This window comes from Carassius gibelio, chromosome B3 (genome assembly GCF_023724105.1).
Source record: "Carassius gibelio isolate Cgi1373 ecotype wild population from Czech Republic chromosome B3, carGib1.2-hapl.c, whole genome shotgun sequence".
In the NCBI taxonomy this organism is placed as follows: Eukaryota; Metazoa; Chordata; class Actinopteri; order Cypriniformes; family Cyprinidae; genus Carassius; species Carassius gibelio.
Genome location: NC_068398.1, coordinates 22,073,476 through 22,093,465, shown reverse-complemented (window position 1 = coordinate 22,093,465; position 19,990 = coordinate 22,073,476). Strand labels below are relative to the sequence as shown.

The window sequence follows — 19,990 nt, the reverse complement described above, 5'->3', positions numbered from 1 at the left end:
TCAATTCTCATCAGTCACCCTCTTGTACTCTTCATCTTCTCTGACACTTTCTGACTATCCGATGCCAAACAACTTATTTTTACATTGTGTGTCGTGCATTTGAAACATTGTCAGATAAATACATGTAGATGTTCAAGAGACAGTATCAGTCCTCTCATATATGAATGCACTGTAAAAAAAAAAAAAGTCCCATTAAAAAATGGTAAATGACTAGCAGCTATGCTGCCAAACAAAAACAGTAAAATTAAAGTAAATTATCGTGATTAAAACAAAACAAAAAAAATCTGTAAAATTAGGATTTTAGACTGTAAAAAAGTACCATAAAAAATGGTAAATGACTGGAAGCTACAGCTGCCAAACAAAAACAGTAAAATTAAAGTAAATTATCGTGATTAAAACAAAACAAAACAAAACAAAAAAATCTGTAAAATAAGGGTTTTAGACTGTGAAAAAGTCTAAATATCAAAAAACAAAAACAAATTATAATTAAAAAATTTCTGTAAAATTATTGTTTTTGCAATTTATTTCAATTAGTAATGATTTGAAGTAATTTTACTTTAATTTTAAATTTTTTTTGTTGTTTGGCAAAAATAAGCTGCCAGTAATTTACCACTTAATTAACTTAATTTTTCAGATCATCAGCCATCAAAATATTGATCACAGAGATGGAGATTTATTTAAAATGTTACCAAGCTGATTACTCACTAAAATCTCCCACATATTGTTTTTTCAGGCCATTTTTTTGGACCTAGCAAAGTGGTTATATCTAAGTGTGTGAGTTGTTTACTTACTTTTTATTTGTCTTCCAATGAAAGCCATTATTTTGTTAATTCAGATCGAATGAACAATATAATGTTCATTCCTGATCACATGAACCAATCATGTCTTTTCTAATCATATTGCGATGGAGGCATTGCGTCTTCTCACGTGACTTTTCCCCATTCATTCTCAATTACCCCCCCCACTAAACCCACCACATGCTTTAGGGGGTCCATTAGAACTCAGTGGGCTCAAAGGAGGCGAGAGGTTGTTGTAACTTTATCCGCTGGTGTCTAAATCATGTCTTCTGAGGTGCTAGAAAACTTTTGTGGGCCTGTAGGACCCACTTAAGTACAGAAGAGCAGCCGTTTGAGGTTGCACATAAATGCACACTCTCCCAACATAAAACAGACCAAGATCAAACCTTGCTAAGCGTTCTGATACACACAGATAAAACACTGCCATGATCAATAGATCAAAGCCTTCTGGGACACTGGAGGATCAATTAGCACCCAGCTGGTGAGATGGTGTGTGTGTGTTAACGTGATGAAAGCAGAAAGGGAGCATCCCGAATTCCTTTTTTTAGAATGCACTACATCCTGGTATTTATGACATCAGCTCATTATCATCCTTATTGTCATGTCATTGCTATGAAAATGGGGTTCATACAAGCTTGGTCTGTCTCTCCAATCTGCGGCGTGATCTTCAGATCTTCTGACACATGAGCGGCATGCACATTAAATCAAAGCGCTCGTGCGCTCTTTGCATCTTCCATTTTGTTTCCCCTCACAGGAGAGACACTGTGTTTAGCTCAGTATCTGAGGAGGCACCTCATCTGATCCTGTTGCTGTGGCAACAGGGCCCGGCTTGTCTCGGGCTACTGTCAAGGTCCAGTGCAGCTTAACATCTGGGAGACAGACACACTCCCTTCCTTTCCCTCGCTTTATTCTCGCCCACCCTTACACCCTTAAGACAAATGTGTGTTTGTGTGCATCTGTGTTGACTACGTCACTGTTGATTGTTGCGCTGTCTAGATGATTTTGCATGAATGCATTTTGAATGAGAATATTCTTCTTTTTAGAGAATATTTCTTGAATTAAACATTTTTCTTACTCATTTGGCTCATGTTTTTTTTCCATCTAATTTAACTTCCTTTGGGATAAATTTTGTCTAGTTAGGTGGCTAACTAGGTTTTAAAACATAGCTTGTGTGCTCTAACTTGCCCCGTCCTGTCTATTGGCTCGTTTCCATTGAGAGGTACAGTACGGTAAAGTACAGTATGATTCAGTGTGGGTAACCCTGATCAGGCTTGCATTTCCACTGCCAATAGTACCCTTACTTGGTAGGCGTGGTGTATGACGGAAAGTGATTGACGGTGAACTGCGACAATTAGCAAAACTCTGACTCTTTCTGTTAAATCTCAGTTTTAAACAATAATAGCAATTAAAAAAGTATAAGTACAAAGTATACGAGGCTTATATAATAGGAAATTAAGACAAAAGCAAACAGTTCAGTCAAACGTATGCTACAAAGTCAGCGCTGTACTATGGTAAAGTTTAAATTAAATATAAGGTAAACATATCTTTGTGCTCAGCCAACACGATATGACCAGCAACAAATTATAAATTCATGAGACCACAAATGCCTGTTAAATATAGCCAACCCAAAATGAATCGTATCTCATGTTTAATCACTACAGAGACATCAGAGTCAGCGGTAAATGTCAGAAGGACTAGCCGAGCAAAGGCTGCTCTCTGTGGATACATGAGCACTGAGCGCCCGGTGATCGCCTGGAGCTCCGAAATCGGCATAGCAAATTTTTAAATAGGTGCTATCTTTATAAATAAACTGCAGATTTGAGTTTTAAACAATTACATTATCACCTGAAAAACTCTTAAAACTACATTTCATGACACAATAACCGTAATATTTAGAAAATGACAGTTTTTGGGCAACAAACGTTTCACAAGTCCTCAAGAACAGACAATAACACATATTGAGAAATGGCTGTTGTCTGTGTGAAGATTTAAAATTCTAAAATACAAGTTTTTTTTTTTTTTTTTTTTTTTTTTTTATGCAAAAGTGATGATTCTAGTCAACCAATCAATGTTCTGCGGTGAGTTTAGCTCCACCCTTTGGAACCCTTTGCTGTGCTAGGCACCCCAACGGAAGGGTACCAAGAAATTGGTTTGGGACGGTTCGCTATTTTGTTACCATTCACAACTTCTGACAGTGGAAACAGAAATAGTTGCATATTGTACTGTACTATACAGGACCGTACCACTCAAAATATAAGAAAATTCTATCATCATTTCATCCTCAAGTTGCTCCAAACCTGTATGAGATTTTTTATTCTGTTGAGCACAAAAGGCGATAGTTTGCAGAATGTTGGTAACCCAAATTTCGAATGTAGTCATTGACTTCCATAGTTTGGAAAAAATATATAATATGAAAGTTAACTGTCTGGAACAAATGGAGGAAATTTTATTTTTGGCTTAACTATCCTTTTAAAATGAGCTTTCTTATCAAGGAATGAAGTGTAGCCTATTGTCTCTTATCGCTTGATCCACTTTAGTTATAAAGATTTTTACTCATTCCGCAAAGGGGTTCATGTGTCTTCAGCAGCTGAAAATGTGTGTGTTTAGCTGAGATTTGCTGGATGATGACAAGAGTTCCTTGACAAGAGAGTCTTTCTTAACACTATGAGGCTGTTAAGAAGGTCAAGGGTTTTTTAGTGAAGTGTGTATTCTATGTATATTTGTCTGACTCTGAGTAGTGACATCCAGCCAGCGTCTGCCTACTTTATTTGGTGGCTCAACATGCTGTCCTCTTGAGCAGTAAGCGTGCTGCAGTTAGCTAACAAATTTAGCAGATAAAGAGCTGAGAAAAAATAAGGAGAGAGAAATTATGATAAAATGGATTGTGAAAATGAAGGCTGGATTGGAATGTTTTACTTCTGGAGCCTTCAGTACATGATTCAGTGTTGTATTTACTCTTGAGTTAATGTATAACACAATAAAATAAAAATTTGCTGAAAATTGACACCCTAAGGCCAACCCTGGTTAAAAAAAAATATATATTTAAAATACATCAGTTCAAATGTATTAACATATTGTAAGGGAAACAGGTCAATTTAGCTCAAAGGGTGAACCCCTTTGAGCTAAATTGACCCGTTTCCCTTAAAATATGTTTAAGATTTTATAGGGGATTTGGACAGAATCACTGTCTTACGGCTGAAAAATGAGCCATATAAAATAAACTCTGCAATGGATATAAAAATCCAAGATATAGTGAAAACACTATTAATTAGCACAGTGGTTAGAGAGTTTGACTCCTAACCCTAAGGTTGTGGGTTCGAGTCTCAGGCTGGCAATACTGTGACTTAGGTGCCCTTGAGCAAGGCACCGAACCCCCAACTTCTCCCCGAGTGCCGCAGCATAAATGGCTGCCCACTTCTCTGGGTGTGTTTTCACTGCTGTGTGTGTGCACTTTGGATGGGTTAAATACAGAGCACGGATTCTGAGAATGGGTCACCATACTTGGCTGTATGTCATGTCACTTTTAATAAGATCGGCAGTTTAAGACATTAACTTGTAAGCACAAAACACAAGATACTTCTCTTTTCAAATATAAATAAGACATTATTGGATAAATTTAAGACATATAAACTTATCTTATACACACACGCATTCACACATTCATACAAGTTGCAGGGAGAAAGTGAGGAAAGAATGAGTTTAAGAGAATGAAAATGTGAAATCCCAAATGTATAGCAAAATGTGCAATTGCATTGACCTGAACAACTATCGATCACTTAATTAACCCTCAAATTGAGTTCCTCAATGAGGTTAAAAGTTCTATTAACTGCACCATTTCAGAATCAGGAGGTACTTCTGTTGCTTGTTTAGGGGGTTCCCTTTGTTGTTGTCCTTGCTGGAACCGCGCTCAAATTACGCAAAAACTAATGGCAAAAAGCATGGGTGAAAGTGATGACTGAAAGCTAAAAAAGCTAAAAGCATGGCTACAAGCCATGACCAAACTACTTTTGCACAATGCACATTTCTTAATATTAAGCTTAAAATGTGTTTTAATGTCATTATTGATGAGGACCATATAATCTTTTAATAATATCAGTCTTTAAATGCAAGATATTTAAAGTGTACATGAAGTATACTTGCACAAGTTCCACTAGCAAAATCAAATATACTTCAGTGTATGTTTAGTTGGACTTCAGCTCAACTTCTGCACAACTGAAGTGCATTAAGTGCAAAACTAGTTGTTCCAATTTAGCAGGCTTTAAGTAAACCAAAGGTACAATTGCAGGGTATTTCTAGTAAGTATATAAATATGTAAATGTATTTGTATTATATTTAGCATGAATTGAATTGAATTTCAAATACATTTTAGTATATTTATTTTTTAATAGGGATCCAACGATCAGATGAGTTTGTTTCTTCATTGCCACAGATTTGGAAAAAGTTAGCTTAACATTCTCTGCAGTAAATGGGTGCCATCAGGATGAGAGTCCAAACAGTTGATAAAAACTTCACAATAATCCACAATTAGCTTTTTTATTGAAATAATCTGTCATAATAAGAATAAAATATAATGAGTAATATACTTCTATTACAGTATTTTCTCAGCTAGATAAGTCATGTGACCTGCTTTTCTTATTTCCATGTATCTGATCTTCGGTCCGTAAAGAATCCACTGGACAGATATCCATTTCTGCTGTTTTGCCGATTGTGGTTAATATTATTTAGCTAGGTTTGGAGAGGTGATCTTAGATCTGAGAGACGGGGTGAGTTTTTAATTTACTGGAAGATGAGTCTGCTCCCACAGGCAGCCATGAGTCACCATGGCCTTCGTCGAGAGAGTTTCACACGGACACTCACACTTCACACCACACGGTCATCTAACGAGAGTGCAGCACGCAATTACTCGCACACACACACACACGCACACAAAAACATAGTATACCAGAAGAGCAGGCAAAGTTCAAACTGCCCATACAAACCCACACAATTAAGGACAGTGATGCAGGCAGAGTTCAGAGGTGCTCTGTCGATTGTACACAATGGAGATCCACACTGTTTCTCTTCACAGAGCTGTGGTGTACTCAAGGGACGTGCATACTCGCTTTTATAGTGAGATAACGGTGAAAGGTTTTAGTTAACTGCCGTTATTAATCCTCCTCTTAACATCTCTTAACACCAATAACCAAAGCAAGTGTCGCACACTCTCCCTTCAAAACACACTGCCTGCGAGCTCTTTACATACGCACACTTAATGCTAATGCGCGGAGGGAGGTGGGAGTGCTTCTGGAATTTGTTCCCTTTTCCACTGAGAGTTGCGTGGTTAAAGCGGAACAGCTAAACAAGCGCAAAGGCAGTCAGCTGAGGAATGGCTTCGATTATTTGCTAAGCTCTGTGTGGCTGTAAGTCGTCTGAAGCATAGTGTGAGCGTTCGTTGGGTGACGACCAAACTCGCCTCAGAAGTCTCCATCAGAGAGAGAATGACAGAAAGAAGATATATGATGACAGTTTGAGAAAGAATCTGTAATACCCTTTCCCTTTCCCCCCTTCTGATTTGCTGATTCAAAGTGATTCAATGAATCAGTGATTCGTTTTTGCGAAATAAAATGTTTTTCTTCCAAAGGCTGAAGGAGCTTAAGAAGCTCAGCGAACTGTCAGCTGAAAAATTTACTTGATCCAGCTTAAACTGGTTTGCTGGTCTTTGCTAATCTCCCATCCTGTACTGTTTGCTGGTTTCAGAGAGGTTTTGGACACATTTCACAATGGGGAGACAAACTTGACTAAATCAGCTGCAGGATGGGAAACCAGCTAGATCTACCTATAAATCAAAAAAGACCAGAAAACCAGGTTTATTTATTTATTTATTGTTCTTCAGCAGGATATTAACCATTATAAGCCTCATAAATTACTGATTATTTTATGTAGGCAATTGATTTTAATAGTGTTTGCTTTTAGCATATTGCTAAGCTAATGCTAAAAATACTCTGATCATAAAATTATATAACATACATACGTATTATGTTAAATGGTTTATTTTTATTTATTGAACTATTTTATTAATAAATTTTAGAATTTTTCACAACGCATTTTGGTATAACCATTTCTTCACATGTTGCTAAGCTAATGCTGCAAAACTCTAAAAAGCATGGAAATAACATACGCAAATATTGGTAAAATAATTAATTTTTAATTACTAAATTCATTTTCAGAGTGAATGTAATAAAAATGTATTAAAAATCTTTTGTTATCATGGATACATTTTCTTTTCACAAATGCACTGTCGCAATGCATTTTGCGATTGCCTTCTCTCATGAAGACTGCATGTGATGCTGTCTTTAAATTAGTCTAAAATGAGACTTTATTGAGATCTTTGAAGGCATAGTAATTAAATGATCTATGTTTTTAACAGCATTCACATCAGCTGCACAATTCCTTAAAACTCAACAGAACTTTTTGAGAAACAGAGAAAGTGGGATGGACAGAGCTGTTTTTGTAGAGGAATTAGCTCATGCACAAGGCCAGATGTCACATCTGCAGCCTGTCTGTGTGTGAAGAAACATTTACAGCATGTGCTTTAACTGCCGACTCACACCACGCTAGCTTGTCCGTCTAATCTGTTTAGTATGCTTCTGTGCAGCACCAGTGGTGCATTCAAATCTGAGTTTGTTCTGCAATGTGAGACAAATATTGTGTCCTCTGTGGGACCTAGAGTCCTGGTCTCATTATTAAAGTCTCTGGGGGAGCGGAATATCCTAAAATAGGCCCCTTCCTCCTTATCAACTGCTCTTCATTCCCTTCGCTCAACATATCCAACTCAAAAATGAGAAGAAATTAGACTACAGTGTGTGTGTGTGTATGTATGTGTGTGTGTGTGTATTATATATATATATATATATATATATATATATATATATATATATATATATATATATATATATATATATATATATATATATATATACACACAATGACTTAAATTAATTTTTATATTATCTTTATTTATTTATTTAGTATGAGTGTTACCCTGTAGCTTTAATAACTACTGAGGACAAAGAGTTACACTTCCATGATGAACACATAGAGATCAGTCTACACCTGTTCCTCCCTTCTAATTGTGCTTCATTGTGTCTGACCCCTCTCTCTGTGCTTTAGTTTCTTTCACTTCAGGGTGCCAATTACAGTCCCATCTTTATCCTTCTCCTCCTCAGTTGTCACAGTATTATGTTGACTTAAACATAAGCCGTGGCTGTCTTAATCAGCTAGCACTTGTAACTGATGGAGCTGCTCTCAAAATGAACTTGTTTCGTCACTAATCACGCTTATAATCCATCTGCTCCTGCTCCTCCTCTCTCTCGTTCATCTATCTCTCTCTGTCGGTGCTACACTTAATCACAGTGGCTCTGATGGCACATGTATTGGCACATGGTGCTGTGTCGTTTTTCTGATGGGCCTCAGGAAGCCTGATTGGAAGTGTCTGTGATTGGCTGTTGATACTCTGAACCTCCTCTTTCTGATAAGAGCTTTCTCATGCATCATGCATGATCTTATCATTGAGACATTTTGCATATTTGTCAAAGGTATGCAAAACCATTGTCATGATGGCCAATGGTGAGTGAATTGGTCATATTTGCTGTCCATTAGGTCTGCAACAAATGATTATTTTGATAAATAAATAATCTATCAGGGTTTTTTTGAAAGTTACAGTCTGGAGAAGTCGATGCTAGTTGCTGGAAGTCAAAGCCAGTCTGCAGATTTGAGTTGACAGATTTCAAAGCAACGTGCGTAGTGTCCGATGGTCACAGACTTCAGACTCTGATTCCATCCAGTCGGGGGAGATCAAACATGTTGATATTTTCAGTAGATTTTAGAACACACATTGTTTCCATTCGTCACGTGTCTCCTATTACACGTATGTTTCTGCAGAGTTTGATATGATTGGAAGGAATTTAAATTTTAGTGTATGATGGACAATTTTTCCTCTGTGACTAGTATAAAGTCAGTAAGTGTATGATGCCTAGTGTTTTAAAATCTGTTCATACTTTAAGGGTGCTTTCATACTTGTTTCACTTGCCTGGTCTGAACCCGAGTTTGGTTGCTCCCCCCTCCCCCTGCCCCCGCTGGACTGTGTTCATATTGTAATGTTTGAATCCGAACCGCGGTTCGCTTGCGTCATCAAGCCAGCAGCTGTTTACCCCGTTGCTTGGTAACGACAGCAGGAGAAGGTGGCAAATGAATAACATTACTCTCTGCACTTTTATGTATTACGCTTTTGAACTGTTCGTTTTGTTGATAAAGCTTCGGTACATAATGGCACTTGCGTCTGTCTTACGAATTTACTGAAAATGCTCTAAAAAACGTTGAAGGCGAACATAAATGAGATGTACAGCTCTCTGCTTGCAGCACGTCAGTCACGCTCATCAGGAAAGTTAGTGAAACACACACACACAAACACACATTTTCATCAAATAATTTGTCATCAAAAGCAGTTCACTTCCGCGATTTGGTATGATTGCGTTCACATGAGCAGCGATCCATACCAGAGTTCACATGAAGTGTACCCCAGACCACCGTTTTTAAGCGGATTCGGGTACGGTTCACGGGATGCGCATCCGAGTACGGAAGACAGCGTTCACATCATCCAAACGAACTGAATTCTGACGTCAATCGACCCCGGGTGCGCACCAAAAGTGCTAGTGTGATAGCACCCTAAATGTTGTGTAGCTTATTCCAACTTTTGGTCTTGTGTTGCGCACCACACTGGTCAAATTGTGTCATTGCAGGCTCTTACATTAGGTCATATTAGATCAATCAACTATTTGACAATAAAAATATGTATTGTTTTTTTTTTTTTTTTTTTTTTACATTGTCAATAATATCACCGGCTGTCTATAAACATTTCTCCTTTCTGTTTTATATTATTGTTGATACCTCATCAGGTTCTCAGAAATACTTTCATCATAACTAAAACAGTGAAAACATGACTTAAATAAGATTATTGTTAATTAAGCAGAACAGATCGTGTTATTGATTAGAATGAGAGTTTTGGGGAAATCAAATCAAAGATAGACTGATCTTGAAGTAAGGGGCGTGTTGAGGAGAAATTGTCGCAATTTCAAATCTGGCCAATTCAGAAGAGTAGAAAAGAATAATTAACATTTCAAACTGCAAAATAGTTTCAAATAGTTTTGAAACTTGCAGTTTTTTTTTTTAGAGCAATCTCTCGTTCATGTAAATATCTCGTGTCCCCTTTTAAAAAATTCCCGCATTTGATTTTTAAGGACATTTTATATGATAAACAGTGCTGGAACTGTGTTTGGTTTCCACTTGATATCCAGAGTGAGATCAGGTCCTGAAGCAAAATCTGCAGCAAATCCTCATCCTCACTGATCCTACTGTGACCATCTACCTTTTTTCTCCAATAACTTCTTTGAGTGAAATGTGTTCCCCGTGTGCATGTGATTTTCTTATTTCACACCCCTTCAGCCTTCCTTCTACCTTTCTTTAAATAAACGGGCCGTGTTTCTGTCAGCCTATCGGCCTTGACTTGCTCTCTTCCTTTTCTGTCTCCCAACCCTCTCTCTCTCTCTCTCTCTCTCTGTGATGTGTACTGTGAGATTGATTCTGTGCTCCTGTCCCTTTAATGTCATTTAAGTGTTTCTGTGGGCGCTTTTTTCCCTCTGTCAAAAGCTCGCCTTAGAACCTGATGAGGTATCAACAATAATATAAAAAAGAAAGGAGCAATTTCCTGCAGTAACCATAGTGAACGCTTTGCAGCATGATACGGGTGCTTGCTTTATTCCTATGGGGGTTGCAGTCTCCATTCTAATGATTAAACAGAAACACAAGCCTGCGAGGCTTTTGCAATATCACACACACAAGTTCAGAGTGTGGCCAGCACTGTAGCAAACCCCTTAGTCTAATATAGCACATGCATACTGAAATGTACATTTTTCTTCATTGAAAGTTTGAATGAGGTTGAAGGGGGAAAAAGTGAAAATTTGCCCATAAATCACATTTTACTGAGTGCCAGAAGCTTCTTTCCGGTGCAGTGCGTTTTTGGTAGTCCCTAATTAATTGAGGAATGTATAGCGCTGTTAGATCCAGCACAAAGCGGAATCAGCAGCCCTTTTGCCCTGTGGCTAATGCAGTTCAAACACTGGAAAATGTTTCATGAAAACAGGAAATAAAAGACACGTGTTGGAGATGAGAGGCAGGAGGGAGAGAGAAAGAGAGAAATATGATGGAGTGAACAAGGAAGTTAAACGAGGAGGGGCAGACGGTATGTGCAAACAGAAAAAAATAGCTCGCTAAAAGGTTGACCAAGCCGGAGGAAAAGACGGAGTAGAGTAAATTGAAAAAGAAATGGTCCATAAAGGTGAAGAGATGAGGCTTGTAGAGATTTAGTGGAGAGGCCTGAAGATTTCACTCCAGCTAACAGGCCTGAGGGACGAGGTGCTGACAAATGCCTTTTCAGTGTATTTTGTGTTTCTCTGTGATGTGCTTTCACTCTGAAGGTTTTACTCAATGAGTGGAGTGGACTTTGGATTTGTCCTGTTCATACATCACTGTGTTTGTTAATTTGATGAGATTGGTGTGAAATAATAAATTACATGTTTGATGTAAAGTATACAAACACACACACAATAAACAAGATGTTAAATTAAATTGTATTAAATTGTTAAATCGTATGTTTGGTGAATATTTACTGCTTGGGAAGCAACAAGAGATTTGTTTTCAAAACCCTAATCACGGCTAATAAAGGAAGATAAATCTGAAAAGCTTGACATTAACTCAAAACCTAAGTATTAAATCGCAGCATGGAACTTATTCTGTTAGCAATTATGGTGCAAGCTGCTTTATTAGACAACTATTAAAAAATAATGTTCTTATGTTCACAAAGGCTGCATTTATTTGGTCAAAATACAGTATATATATATATATATATATATATATATATATATATATATATATATATATATATATATATATATATATATATTTGAAAAATATTACAGTATTTTTTTGCTCTTGCTGAGTACATTTCTTTCAAAACAGGAACCTTGTTGACCCCCCTTAAACTAGTGAGTGTCCTAGAAATATTATAGCAATTAGTAAGCACCTAAAAAAAAAGTGTAAATGTCTAAATGCGTGTTTATTGTTTTTACTTGTCTGCTGATAAATTTTGACCTTAACATATGCTTCCTCACGTGGTTTGAGCGCATCAGTATCATGGTGATCCTGCTGAACTGCGTCACTCTGGGGATGTACCAGCCCTGCGAGAACATCGACTGCACCTCAGAGCGCTGTCAGGTTCTACAGGTCAGTGTGGACACATATATACTCTACACTAACTAACTCTGTTCCGAAACATAGTGAGCAACCTAAATGTCATGGATCAAATGCTCTGCCAATCTTTATTTATTTATTTTTATTTATTTGTTACCTTATAGGGCTCAATAGGGAAATTAGTTTGACTGTAGAGCTTGACAACTTACTAAAGCATCAATATGAAAAATAATTGTGATACAATTGTGGCTTTTGGTCTTGCCTGAAAAAAAAAGTGATGTGATGGGATATTTACCCATAAAAGGTTTGTTGTAATACCTCAAAGTGATATTTTAGCCAAAAATGAAAAATTGTCATCATTTACTTACCCAAAAGATGAGACTAAATTAAATCCATTTATCACTATCTCTTCACAAGATTTTGAATAAACTACTAAATTAATGTGGTCTTGCTTTATGGCACCTTTATGACTTTTGTGGATCTTACAAGTTTTGGCTACTTGAAGTTACAACGGAGGGACCAAGGGCCCTATCATACACCCAGCGCAAGTGTCTTTGCTAGTTTCAGCCCGATGCAGTTTTCTTTTTCCCGTCCTGCATCACGTTGTTTAAATAGAAATTTGTGCGCCCATGGGCATGTGTGTCTAAAAAAGAGGTGTGTTTTCAGGCGCATTGTTATCGTATTGCTATTTTGAGGAACTGAAAAATAGACTGCACCATAGACCAATTCAAACCTGGTCTAAAGTTTGGTGCAACATAGGCAGGTGCACAGCGCACGTACAGTGTGTTTATTACACAAACAGGGATGCGCGCAGCACACAAATATTTAAAAAAATGAAAAATTACATTCCGCCATATAAAAGTTGCATTCTGCCATGCAAGTGCAAATGGCTTTTAAAGGCGATTGGAGATGAGACTCTGATTGGTTTATTGCACATTACGCCCCAAAAAAACACCCATTACTCATTATGAGAAAAGGGACAACCCGTTTAGACCATGCCGTCGTTAAACTAGCATAAGTGGATTCAGACACACCCTGAGTGCACCTGAGCCGTGTGCTTTAGACCATGTGCTTAGATCATTAAAATAGGGCCCCCAAAGTCTTAAGGGTTTGGAACAATATAAGGGTGTGTAAATGATGTCAGAATTTTCTTTTTTTGGATGAACTATAACTGCTTGAAGGTATAATGTTTGCCTTTTAGAAGATATTACTGCACCAATGGTAAAGTTTTGTACCCTTACTGCAGTATAATTTTTTTTTTCTCTGCAAAGCATACATGGAGTGTTAGCTCAAAATTTTGCCTAAACTAAAATATTTAATGCATAATTTAAATGAAGCTACATTTTTTTAGCAGGAACAAACCTACGATATCTTAAAATGATAACTTCATGGGAAGCTCCATAGGGTTTGAAACAGAGAATCTGTGTTGCTCTCTTTCCAGACATAGAAAATCAACCTGATGCAACAGACCAGCCCTCAATATTTTTTTAATGTGCCTTGTCAAAATGCAATTGTTTATGTTGGTTAAAGAGAGTTGTGTGACGTATACTGATTCCCAGCTCATCTTGTATCAAGATACAATCTCCCTGTTTTCTTTGCCTCCATTTATTATCATCATCCCTTTCGACTCTCTGTGGTTAATGAGGCTCTCTCTCATTCCGAGAGGTTGACGAAGCAGACAGAACTCGGGGGGGTTTGTGTTGACAGAGTATGGCCTTTAATTGCTTATGTCATCCTTCGGGAGCATTAGGGACGTTTTATGTGTCCTCTAAACTCTCCATGCATCCACTGTCCCAGGAGTCCTGCTGTGTTCATTAGCTTGCCTGGATGTGACGGCTGGGTCCAGGGAGTCTGTTCAGAGACCTCACATAAAAACGTACATGATCGTTGTGTGTTAGAAAAACCATCGCCTATAGCACTGCTCCAGTTCAGCTTTCATGACACAGTTTAAACATGAACACACTCCATTAAGGGATTAGCTCACCTAAAAACTGTGTCCTCATTTACTCACTCATGGTGTTCCACCTGTACTGTATGACTTTCTTGCTTCTGTGGAGAACAAAAGGAGCTGTTTTGAAAGATGCAGTTGGTGATGATCATTCTTTTCAATGTAGTTACAATGAACATAGACTAAGCCTTTCATGCTTTAAAAAGGACACAAAACACCATAAAAGTTTGATAAGAGGGGGTGGATACAACAACACACTATATTCCTAGTCTTCTGCTGAAGGCTTGTTATAGGTGTAAGTGGTGAACAGATCTAAATTTAAGTTCCACCTTAACTTACATTTGCATGATCATGAGATCAATGTCAGATTTGTGAACAAATTTTGGTGTGTTTGTCATTCAAATCTGCCTTCAGAGGACTTGTATGAGCCACTTATGATTTTTTTCAGCTTTTTAAAACCATTAATTGTCATTGGGGGAAAAGAGCAACAAGTACTAATATTCTGAAGAATTTATTTTGTGTACCGTGGAAGAAAGTCATTCATAAGTGTTTGAAGCAACATGAAACTGAGTAAATGTCTTGACTTTCATATTCAGATAATAAAATAGTAGCAGTATTTTGCCCTACTTTTTTCATAATATTCACCAATGAGTGCAATATAAACTCTCTCTGTATCTTATAAATAAAACAGGGTCTTGTGGGCCGCTCGTCCCCATAACACATCAATATGAGATGAGTTTATACACTCCTCTTGTTGAACAGTGTCATCAGGGATGGTTGTTGGTTGGTAAGTTTGACTTCTGTCTGCAGTTGTTAATGTCCTTAGTGTGTGTAACACCATGAGACATTTTGCTACACCGTCTAGATTCATAATCTGTGTTCACAATAATCAAGACAATGTGATCCCAATGTGACATGATGGAAAAACCTACTGCTTAAAGGCATAATTCACCCAAAAATGAAAGCTCTGTCATCATTTACACACTTTCCTGTCTTTCTAAACCTTTATGACTTTCTTTCTTCTGTGGAATATATTTAAAATCTTGTGATTTTGCACATACAGTCAAAGTCAGTGGGGTCCAAGCAACACTTGACCCCCTTGACTTGTAAAACACACATAAACAAATATCTTTTTTTGGTCTACAAAAGAAAGTAAACTAAATCATGCAGTTTTAGGTGAACTATCCCTTTAAGTTTTACAAGGATGAAACATAGGTGAAGCACTGTAAGTCATCTTATAGGCTTTTAGTCCAAGTGATAAGTTATCGAGATCTTCCCTTAATGACTAGGCTTTCCGCCAAATTAAATTTAATTTTATAGCAATTCCCAATCACTTTCCACAGTGCATATCCCAATTAGATAATAATGCTGACTGTGAGCTTAACTCGTATCTCAGGCTTACCTGTGGAAGTGGCTTGCGTTGCGGCAGGCCGGAGGCATCAGCCGTCAGCTTTACCTTCTCATAGGTGCAGCTGAAATGGAGCGAGAGCCATGACTCAATGTTTTACCAGTCAAGATGGCTGACAGTATTCCCTCAGTAAGCTCTTGCTGTTCAGAGCTATACTTTCGTTGTGTAAAAAGAGTTTTGAAGAGAGAAATGCAAATTAAGGAGGTTTGCAATGCGATATTTCTCACATTAGCTTTTTGGATTGACTGCAACACAAAAAGACAAAACTAACGGGGTTGAAATGAAAACTGTGTGGGCAGGAACGAAAGTCTGTCTCTCTCCTGCTTGCTGTGTGTGTACCGATTCGTATAGAGAGCCATATGTCCGGTATGGCGTGAGGAAGAAGGTAGCTTTAGAGGAAGCATCCTTTTGGTGCCAGGATGTTTGCGTCCTCTGGTCCCACAGGGGATCTTAAACCAGAGCTGTTTTACTCATCCGCACCGGCCGGTTTCAAACTCTCCATTTCTTGTGCGGGCAGCCATCCAAATTGGAATCACTGCCCAACAGTCTCCTCCCTGTAGCACACATAAACACTTTGTAGTGTGTAACAAAACCTGTATCAGTTCTACTTGGCAACTGGGGACATGCAAAGTGACTAAGACTAAGGGGCACAACGTAACAGACGTTCTATTTTCTACACGCATGCTCAAGAAAATTTAACTCCTTCTATCATCATTATTACCCCTGCAGTGTTGAACTTAAAAACTGTACGATTGACCAACATGAAAGCAGAGACAAAGCCATTGATGAGGGCGATCGCGGCTTGGCTGGTCTGTGTAATCAGTCACTCAAAATCCCAACTATCTGTGGCGTCGTAATGAGAATACAGCAGGGCTTTGACAGCGAAAATCACGCGTCAGAGTGTTTATTAAGGAGCTAATTAACAGCCCTCTTTAAGTCTGTGTACTCGCGTGACTCCGTTGTTTATGAAAGAACCGCTTTCAGTCAAATAGAGCATATGCTCTGATCGTCAGTCATCTCAGTGTCGGTTGGGAAATGAGATCCAGGATGGGTCGTCTGGGATCAGGTGAAGTAAAGGTGAACAGTCTGGGTGCTGACTGGACTTTATAATCAATCATTCACTTAAGGGTTCTTAAAAGCCCTTTCGTTTCAGGCTCATTCAGCTTTTTACTTCTCTCAGGATCTCATTAGCTCTCGTTAGCAGTCAGACACTGTGTATTAAAGAAAAACTATGCCGTGCAACACGTTGCTAAGTATCTCGGTTACTCTTTCATTTTCAGAGCAAATTTGAATGCTCCGAAGGTTTTATCTATCTATCTATCTATCTATCTATCTATCTATCTATCTATCTATCTATCTATCTATCTATCTATCTATCTATCTATCTATCTATCTATCTATCTATCTATATATCTGTCTATCTGTCTATCTGTCTGTCTGTCTACAGTATCTAGGTATCAAGCTATCTGTCTGTTGTTCTGACTGAATAAAAATTCTTATTTTTATTCAAATATTAATTATTTGTTTATCATTATTATTAAGAATTTATTTAGACATTAACAATTGTTGGCTTTACAGCTTGAAAAATGTAATTGAAAATGTGTGGTATTGACATCATTTTTGAGTACATCTGATTTGATTTTGATTTATTTTATTTTCACTATGAAGGCATAAAACACAATATTATACCTTTCACAAAAAATGTGATGGAGAATTGACAAAAAACCCTCAAGGGCTTAACTGGTGGCAATATCCATAAAAACAATTCACATCTGAGTACATCTGATTGGACCAATATGTGCTGTTTTTTGGAGCGCATTATAGTGATAGTCTCAAAGCAAAATATGGAATTAATGCCGCTCTATTAAAACGCACACTGTGTCTTTGTTGATCTCTTCTAGGCTTTCGATGCATTTATCTATATTTTCTTTGCACTGGAGATGGTGGTGAAGATGGTGGCTCTGGGGATCTTTGGCCGTCGCTGTTATCTTGGCGATACTTGGAACAGACTGGACTTTTTCATCGTCATGGCAGGGTAAGAGCACTTCTGTTTTCTTTCAATCTTTCTTGACACGCCATTCTTTAAAGCTCCTGGTGAATCAGGGGCTATGACCCTGAGTGGATTTTTCTTTCATCTCAGTATACGTCTGCATTCTGTGACCTGTATTTATAGACATTTCATTTCAGTTGTTCTGGGAAATTGGCTAGTGTAGAATATGACTAAAGGTTTGCAACGTGATCTCTGAAGGATGTGTGCTTCATGTTTAGCTCCAGAATGCCCTTGATGAGCTTTTCATGTATTCTGTTGTATGTCCAGACCAAACACTTCAGCTACAGTCCTTCAGATCTCACTTATGTCGAGTACAAGCATCCCACATGTTCTGATGCTGTTTTCAAGATCTCCTAGTTTTCACTGCTGAAAAAGAAGTGAAACTGCTAGAACTGCTATAAAAGTGTTAATTTACCAAACTTTTCTGGACAATTCTTTGAGGAGAACATCAGAACAGAAAGGAGAAGCACTGGATCATCAGGACAGACCTGCTGGAGTGAGATAAACTTGTTTTAATTTGTAATATACACACATAGTCCCTGTCTCCCTTAGACTTTCCTCTCTAGATCACAGGAAACAAACAGTCATAAGTTAAGAGGCTGAACAAATTGAAACTCAGTCGTAATGTGATACAGGGTGTTAATTTTTTTATTTAAATATATGCTACCTTAATTTTCTATGAGCAAGGCATCCCCATAACAATTTTTTATTCTCTTCATAGAACATTATAATATTTCCTTTCTACTTTTGCATGCTCATTTAATTAGAGATCCACATGTCTGTTCAGGTACTGCAGGGTAGTTTAGGGTTTGTAAAAGTGAGCAGCCCCATCCAAGCTTCTTCTCATGTCTGGAATGATTTGCTGAGTGAAAGATTACACTCATTATAACATGATGGGCATGAATGTGGCCTTGTGTAATGACAGACATTAGTCTCTCCCATGCTGGTCCTTCTGGCATAAAACACTTTTTTTGTCATGCACACACGCATAAACTACAGTTTTGTGATTTGTGATAAATTCCCAATTTTGTACAACTTGTTGATAGCAGTTTAAGATTATATACCAATCTGTTCTGAAGGTTTTAGAGGGATGTTGTGGGTTTTTTAGTTGGTAATGTAGGGAGACCAGATGGCTCACCAGTTTAACCAGCTGAACACCAGCCTTAGCTGGAAGACCAACTTTAAAGGGGTCCCTTTAACTTGTTAAACCTTTCAAATTTTTTTTCCATTATGATTCAGGGCACCTAGTTTTCCCTACTTCACACTATTTGTGAACTCAAGACAAAAATCTAATTACAAAATTGATTCAAAGTAGATTAAATTAGCTGGTATTTACTCAGATAAATAAGTACATCTAACGCTCAAGGGAAGGTGTTGATGGAGGAAAGCACGGAGAAACAATGAAATTATTACAATTCCCAAATGAAATGATACTGTGCAAGAAAACCATAAAAAAAACTTCAGACAGTATGGACATATTTAATTTATCAAACAATTTTCATTTTCTTAAGCGTCTTTGTCGTGTTTTAGAGCAAACAGCAAAAAAAAAAAAAAAAATATTGTCAAATGTGACCCACTGAAAAGTGTAAAGTGTATATTACTTCCATGACCCAGTGAAACAGTCTGCACTGTAAGGTCAAAAAAAAACTTAAGTGAACAGATTTTCTCTGCCCTGTCCAGTGGGTTGCATCACACTATGTGGTTCGGTTGAGTAGCGCTGTTTCATCTCACTTTTAGAGTGTTCGTCTTCTCGTACAGCTTATGAATAATACAGTAAGGTAGTCTGCATGACGAATGTCTAAAAAAAATAGTTCACATACAAATTACAATTCTGTCATCATTTACTTCCCTTTATGTTGTTCCAAACTTGTATGTCTTCTTTTTTTACGTGGTTATGAGGGAGCCAAACAATTCAAAAGAAGGATAAAACTGAACTGTGCAGTGCTGATGAAAATCCATGCGACCTTTTGGCACAGAGCAGATCCATTTCTTATAGTACAGCACAGATCAGTTTTGACCACCTGGTGTATATGAAAGTTGTCTTATGTCTTAGGTGAATGTAAACAGGTGGGGAAAAATAAAATGATGTCTGTGCTTTAGACCTTGCAGATTATGTAAACTGTTCCCTTGTACTGCTCAGACACATCTTGGGGCATTTTAGTGTTGCTATATTGTGATGTGTTCAGTTTCCAGCATACAGAGCTCAAGTCTATAAGGAAAGGAGGTCAGGAGAGAGTCAACTTCAGACTGAATCCACTGTTGACAGGGGAGCACATGTCGGTACTAAGTTCTTCCCTTTGGGCTGTCCCTGTCTCCTCGCATCTTTACGAAGATTGCTGATGCTGCCCTTGTCCCTCTCAGGGAAATGGGCATTTGCATTCTCAATTATCTTGACAACTGGCTCATCCTAGCTCATTGCAAGAATTGATTTGAGCACACAGGGACATGGTCCTCGAGTACCTAGCCCGACTGGGACTTTGGGTCAACTGGGAAAAGAGCAAACT

The 19,990-nt window shown here is 37.8% G+C and overlaps 1 protein-coding gene across 1 annotated transcript in view; it reads left to right on the top strand.

Annotated features, from left to right (window-relative positions):
* The window catches only part of cacna1ia (calcium voltage-gated channel subunit alpha1 Ia), a 185,050-nt gene that overhangs the window by 64,244 nt on the left and 100,816 nt on the right, over window positions 1-19,990 (top strand). The window contains exons 5-6 of the mRNA XM_052550671.1: window positions 12,002-12,113; window positions 17,338-17,471. Coding sequence (XP_052406631.1) covers window positions 12,002-12,113; window positions 17,338-17,471 — 246 coding nt within the window. The remainder of the gene's footprint in view (window positions 1-12,001; window positions 12,114-17,337; window positions 17,472-19,990) is intronic.